Below are 5,806 nucleotides of genomic sequence, written 5' to 3' on the forward strand. Positions count from 1 at the left end.
TTTGGGGGGGGGGGGGGCTCCAAAATCACTGCAGATGGTGATTGCAGCCATGAAATTAAAAGACGCTTACTCCTTGGAAGAAAAGTTGTGACCAACCTAGATAGCATATTCAAAAGCAGAGACATTACTTTGCCGACTAAGTTTTGTCTAGTCAAGGCTATGGTTTTTCCTGTGGTCATGTATGGATGTGAGAGTTGGACTGTGAAGAAGGCTGAGTGCCAAAGAATTGATGCTTTTGAACTGTGGTGTTGGAGAAGACTGTTGAGAGTCCCTTGGACTGCAAGGAGATCCAACCAGTCCATTCTGAAGGAAATCTGTCCTGGGTGTTCTTTGGAAGGAATGATGCTAAAGCTGAAACTCCAGTACTTTGGCCACCTCATGAGAAGAGTTGACTCATTGGAAAATACTCTGAGGCGGGGAAAATACTCTGAGGCGGCCCCCCTTGGGGGCAGGAGGAGAAGGGGACGACCGAGGATGAGATGGCTGGATGGCATCACGGACTCGATGGACGTGAGTCTGAGTGAACTCCGGGAGATGGTGATGAACAGGGAGGCCTGGTGTGCTGCGATTCATGGGGTCGCAAAGAGTCGGACATGACTGAGTGACTGAACTGAACTGAACTGACCTGGGGAGTTCCTCTTTCAGTGTCCTATCATTTTGCCTTTTCATACTGTTCATGGGGTTCTCAAGGCAAGAATAGTGAAGTGGTTTGCCATTCCCTTCTCCAGTGGACCACATTCTGTCAGACCTCTCCACCATGATCCGCCTGTCTTGGGTTGCCCCACGGGCATGGCTTAGTTTCATTGAGTTAAACAAGGCTATGGTCCTAGTGTGATTAGATTGACTAGTTTTCTGTGATTATGGTTTCCATGTGTCTGCCCTCTGATGCCCTCTTGCAACACTTACCATTTTACTTGGGTTTCTCTTACCTTGGGCGTGGGGTATCTCTTCACGGCTCCTCCAGCAAAGCACAGCTGCTGCTCCTTACCTTGGATGAAGGGTATCTCCTCACCGCTGCCCTTCCTGACCTCCAACGTGGGATAGCTCCTCTAGGCCCTTCTGCGCACGCGCAGCCACCACTCCTTGGACGTAGGGTGGCTCCTCCCGGCCACTGCCCCTGACCTCGGACACCCTTGACCTCGGATCAAATTCAGACTTAAATTGAAGAAAGTACTGAAAACCGCTAGACCATTCAGGTATGACCTAAATCAAATCCCTTATGATTATACAATGGAAGTGAGGAATAGATTTAAGGACCTAGATCTGATAGATAGAGTGCCTGATGAACTATGGAAGGAGGTTCCTGACATTGTAAAGGAGATAGGGAGCAAGAAAATCCCCATGGAAAAGAAATGCAAAAAAGCAAAATGGCTGTCTGGGGAGGCCTTACAAATAGCTGTGAAAAGAAGAGAGGCGAAAAACAAAGGAGAAAAGGAAAGATATAAGCATCTGAATACAGAGATCCAAAGAATAGCGTGGACAAATAAGAAAGCCTTCTTCAGCGATCAATGCAAAGAAATAGAGGAAAACAACAGAATGGGAAAGACTAGAGATCTCTTCAAGAAAATTAGAGATACCAAGGGCACATTTCATGCACAGATGGGCTCGATAAAGGACAGAAATGGTATGGACCTAACAGAAGCAGAAGATATTAAGAAGAGGTGGCAAGAATACACAGAACTCTACAAAAAAGATCTTCATGACCCAGATAATCACGATAGTGTGATCACTCATCTAGTACCAAATATCCTGGAATGTGAAGTGTGTGGGCCTTAGAAAGCATCACTACAAACAAAGCTAGTGGAGGTGATGGAATTTCAGTTGAGCTGTTTCAAGTCCTGAGGGATGATGCTGTGAAAGTGCTGCACTCAATATGCCAGCAAATTTGGAAAACTCAGCAGTGGCCACAGGACTGGAAAAGGTCATTTTTTCATTCCAATCCCAAAGAAAGGCAATGCCAAAGAATGCTCAAACTACCACACAATTGCACTCATCTCACATGCTAGTAAAGTAATGCTCAAAATTCTCCAAACCAGGCTTCAGTAATACGTGAACTGTGAACTTCCTGATGTTCAAGCTGGTTTTAGAAAAGGCAGAGGAACCAGAAATAAAATTGCCAACATCTGCTGGATCATGGAAAAAGCAACAGAGTTGCAGAAAAACATCTATTTCTGCTTTATTGACTATGCCAAAGCCTTTGACTGTGTGGGTCACAATCAACTGTGGAAAATTCTGAAAGAGATGGGAATACCAGACCACCTGACCTGCCTCTTGAGAAACCTATATGCAGGTCAGGAAGCTACAGTTAGAAGTGGACATGGAACAACAGACTGGTTCCAAACAGGAAAAGGAGTACGTCAAGGCTGCATATTGTCATCCTGCTTATTTAACTTCTATGCAGAGTACATCATGAGAAACGCTGGACTGGAAGAAACACAAGCTGGAATCAAGATTGCCGGGAGAAATATCAATAACCTCAGATATGCAGATGACACCACCCTTATGGCAGAAAGTGAAGAGGAGCTAAAAAGCCTCTTGATGAAAGTGAAAGAGGAGAGCGAAAAAGTTGCCTTAAAGCTCAACATTCAGAAAACAAAGATCATGGCATCCGGTCCTGTCACTTCATGAGAAATAGATGGGGAAACAGTGGAAACAGTGTCAGACTTTATTTTGGGGGGGCTCCAAAATCACTGCAGATGGTGACTGCAGCCATGCAATTAAAAGACGCTTACTCCTTGGAAGAAAAGTTATGACCAACCTCAATAGCATATTCAAAAGCAGAGACATTACTTTGCTGACTAAGGTCCACCTAGTCAAGGCTATGGATTTTCCAGTAGTCATGTATGGATGTGAGAGTTGGACTGTGAAGAAGGCTGAGTGCCGAAGAATTGATGCTTTTGAACTGTGGTGTTGGAGAGGACTCTTGAGAGTCCCTTGGACTGCAAGGAGATCCAACCAGTCCATTCTGAAGGAGATCAGCCCTGGGATTTCTTTGGAAGGAATGATGTTGAAGCTGAAACTCCAGTACTTTGGCCACCTCATGGGAAGAGTCGACTCATTGGCAAAGACTCTGATGCTGGGAGGGATTGGGGGCAGGAGGAGAAGGGGACGACCGAGGATGAGATGGCTGGATGTCATCACTGACTCGATGGACATGAGTTTGAGTGAACTCTGGGAGATAGTGATGGACAGGGAGGCCTGGCATGCTGCGATCCATGGGGTCGCAAAGAGTCGGACACGACTGAGTGACTGAACTGAACTGTCCTCCTCTAGAGAATATTCCTGACCCAAGGATCGAACAGGAGTCTCTTGTGTCTCCTGCTTTGGCAGGCAGGTTGTTTACTGCTAGAACCAGCAACCAGCTATCAGTCAGTGAAGTCACTCAGTCGTGTCCGACTCTTTGCGACCCCATGGACTGTAGCCTACCAGGCTCCTCCATCCATGGGATTTTCCAGGGAAAAATGCTGGAGTGGATTGCCATTTCCTTCTCCAGGGGATCTTCCCGACATAGGAGTTGAACCCGGGTCTCCCGCATTGCAGGCAGACACTTTACCATCTGAGCCACCAGGGAAGAACCAGCTATAATCATACATAATGGCCAGCCTCAGAGAACCCCGCCCTTCAACCTGACTCTTAGACTAAAGTCCTTTGTTCAGCTCACAGAGAGATGATCTGACCAGCCCACCTGTGAATGCCTGCAGGAGATTACCACTGAAGGCCGGTTGTCCTGGAGATGTTTTGCAAGACTACAGCCCTTTTTATTTTCCTTTCTCACTGTCTCTATCTCTCCCTCTACATTCTCCTTTTTTTTTTCTTTTTTTTTTTACCTTACTTCCTCACCTTCTCCTATCTCTGTTCTATAAAACAATCTGGCATCCAGACCCCAATAAGATGGTTATTTTGAGTCATTAGTCTGCCATCTTCTCCGTCAACTGGCTTTCCTAAGGAAGTCTCTTCCTTGCCTCAGCACCTCGTTTCAGATTTATTTGCCTGTCGTGCAGCAGAGCAGAGTGAGCTTGGACTCTGTAACAAGTCCAATACTTTCAGAGCAGCTAAGCTCTTGTGTCATTACAGAAGCCTGAACACTGCGTCTAAAGATACCACATGATGCAATGAAGATCTTGAGTGCTACAACTAAGACCTTGTTCAGCCAAATAAATAAATAAAAATAAAATTTAAATCTATTAAAGGGCATTGTTGGGGAATATCTTTATGACCTCTGAGTAGGGATGGACTTGAAATTAGATATAAAATGAGCAAACCATTAAAGAAAAAAGATGGAAACATTTGACTATACTATAATTAAATGTCATTCAAAGATTTTTAAGGGAGTGGAAAAAAATCAACTAAAGGGATTAAAAAAAAAATAAAACCGAAACCCTTAATATGCATAGACTTTACTGTAAACAATGGCTATCTGGCTTGGTTATCTGTAAAACCAGACCTCTAACCATTACCATTTTAAAAGATTTGAGTGGCTGAATCAGATCACACCTGAAGTTTAGCAGAAGCCCTGAAATCTACTCATTGCTCAATAAAATGATGAGCTTTCCAAATTTCCATAAATCTCAACCAGATTTCTTAAGAGAAAGTGAAGTGAAGTTGCTCAGTCGTGTCCGACTCTTTGCAACCCCGTGGACTGTAGCCCACCAGGCTCCTCCATCCATGGAATTTTTCAGGCAAGAATACTGGAGTGGGTTGCCATTTTGTTCTCCAAACCAGATTTCTTGGTGGAGCCTATATACTGTGACATAATCATCCTCTTAAGGGTTTCCCTTGTGGCTCAGACGGTAAAGCGTCTGCCTGCAATGCGGGAGACCCGGGTTCAATTCCTGGGTCGGGAAGATCCCCTGGAGAAGGAAATGGCAACCCACTCCAGCACTCTTGCCTAGAAAATCCCATGGATGGAGGAGCCTGGTAGGCTACAGTCCATGGGGTCGCAAAGAGTTGGACATGACTCAGCGACTTCACTTAAGGGTTTCCCTGGTGGCTAAGAGGTTAAAGCATCTGCCTGCATCTGCCCGCAATGCGGGAGAGCTGGGTTCAATCCCTGGATTGGGAAGATCCCCTGGAGAAGGAAATGGCAACCCACTCCCGTATTCTTGCCTGGAGAATCCCATGGATGGAGGAGCCTGTTGGACTACAGTCCACTAGGTCGAAAAGAGTGGGACACGACTGAGCTACTTCACTTTCACTGTCAAGAGGGATCAGAATACCCATTTCTCAAGGATCAGAGGAATTATGAGTTAACAAAGGGAAGGTCTGGAGTTCAGACTAAGACTTGGCATTGCCTCTGACTGGGTTTGCCCTCAGATGACAGCTACTAAGCCGTCTCCACCAGCCTTGTCAGTTGTGTTCAACTTCTTCACATACCTTTCCTTCAGCTCTCTCTCCTCTGACTTACCTTTTTAAAAAAAAAAAAAATTTTCATTTATTTATTTGCTTATTTTTGGCTATGCAGTGTCTTCCTTGCTTCACAGGCTTTTCTCTAGTTGCAGCGAGCAGGGGCTACCTTTGTTCCAATGCGTGGGCATCTCCTTTCAAGGGCTTGTCTTATTGCAGAGCACGGGCTCTAGGGCATGCGAGCTTCTATAGTTGCAGCATGTGGGTTCAGTAGTTGCAGCTCATGGGGTTTAGAGCACAGGCTCAGCAGTGGTGGCACATGGGCTCAGCTGTTCTGCAGCATGTGGAGTCTTCTTAGACCAGGGATTGAACTCATGTCTCCTACACTGGCAGGTGTATTCTTCGCCACAGACCCACCAGGGAAGCCCTGACTTACCTTCTGAAGTGTCGTCTGCATCGACAT

At 45.7% G+C, this 5,806-nt stretch overlaps 1 protein-coding gene across 1 annotated transcript in view; it reads right to left on the reverse strand.

Moving 5' to 3' along the window:
- DPRX (divergent-paired related homeobox) overlaps positions 1-5,806 on the reverse strand; it is a 16,624-nt gene extending 10,818 nt beyond the window's left edge. The window contains 2 exon segments of the mRNA XM_040253797.1: positions 3,686-3,695; positions 5,780-5,806. Coding sequence (XP_040109731.1) covers positions 3,686-3,695; positions 5,780-5,806 — 37 coding nt within the window.

This window comes from Oryx dammah, unplaced genomic scaffold (assembly GCF_014754425.2).
Source record: "Oryx dammah isolate SB20612 unplaced genomic scaffold, SCBI_Odam_1.1 HiC_scaffold_13, whole genome shotgun sequence".
Taxonomy (NCBI): Eukaryota; Metazoa; Chordata; class Mammalia; order Artiodactyla; family Bovidae; genus Oryx; species Oryx dammah.